We start from the raw sequence: 1,055 nt of genomic DNA, 5'->3' as shown, positions 1-1,055 counted from the left end.
CTTCCAATAGCGACCCCATGGCCCAGACTTCGAGAAGAACTACTATGAGTCACTACTGATTGTTTTAGACACCCTGGAGAAGTGCCTGTCTTCCCAGCCAAAAGATACAACTAGAGATGAAGCAATGAATGTGAAACTCCTCTTAAGGGAAACTTGTCAGTTTATTGGTAAGTATTAGTAGAGTAGTGGCAATTGTAGTGAGCTTAGCAGAAACCTTTTAGTTTTGAGAATTCCATGCATAAATGAAAAGAAAAAGTAGAAAAAAAAATGTGATACAATTCATTTAAAGGTGATTTTTTAATGATATTGATAGTGAAAAAAATACATACAATTTTATTAAGTGTGTCATTTCACACTTCATCTTTATATATCTTATTTTTACAGATCTACCAAATAATGATCCTATGGTAGTTCAGCTAAAGAATTTGGCATCTAAAGTGCTGTTTGCTCTCAGCCTCAACAACTTCAATGCTGTTTTCAATCGAATATCTGTGAGGTAAGGTCGATTAGCGATAACCTCTGTTTGGACCGTGGGCTCTAGTCCTAGTCCTGTAGAAAATTCCTGTAAAATGCTATTGAAATTTTAGAGTTTGATCTCCTGGTATTTTGATTTAGTTCATATGAATAGTAGGTAAGCTTTTTGGAAGAAGTGTATACTGTATTTAATTATAGCAAATAGGTACATCTATTATGGATGCAATACATTTGATAAATGATAGGTATATAAACTGCTAGATGAACTGTACATGCTTTAGAGGTAAGTTAAAAAAAAATAAAACAAAATAATGTATGTACCCCTAATTGTAGTTTGTTTTTTCAGATTACAAGAACTAAGTACAAGTAGCACAGAAGAAAATCCGGATTATAGTGATATTGAGTTAATACAGCACATTAATGTTGATGTAAACAGACTCATCAAGCTTCTAAATGGTAAAAATTTCTTATAGCTTTTGAATTGATTTTTTATAGTACTGAAAATATTACTGTTTGAGAAATGTCTTGAATTGCTTTACACCTGATTCACATTGCGATTTAACGTACTTTAATTTGCATTC

At 32.1% G+C, this 1,055-nt stretch overlaps 1 protein-coding gene across 8 annotated transcripts in view; it reads left to right on the top strand.

The window, feature by feature from the left end:
• LOC119586518 (neurofibromin-like) overlaps window positions 1-1,055 on the top strand; it is a gene marked incomplete at its 5' end in the record, with an annotated part of 66,980 nt that overhangs the window by 4,987 nt on the left and 60,938 nt on the right. For all 8 annotated transcript variants that reach the window (XR_005229956.1, XM_037935267.1, XM_037935261.1 and 5 more), the window contains 3 exon segments: window positions 11-167; window positions 385-496; window positions 821-930. Coding sequence is in view for 7 of the 8 variants with exons in the window: in XM_037935267.1 (XP_037791195.1) it covers window positions 11-167; window positions 385-496; window positions 821-930 (379 nt within the window).

The sequence above is a fragment of the Penaeus monodon genome, chromosome 21 (assembly GCF_015228065.2).
Source record: "Penaeus monodon isolate SGIC_2016 chromosome 21, NSTDA_Pmon_1, whole genome shotgun sequence".
NCBI lineage: Eukaryota > Metazoa > Arthropoda > Malacostraca > Decapoda > Penaeidae > Penaeus > Penaeus monodon.
The sequence above is the reverse complement of the archived record's forward strand: the minus strand, read 5'-3'. Positions and strand labels throughout refer to the sequence as shown.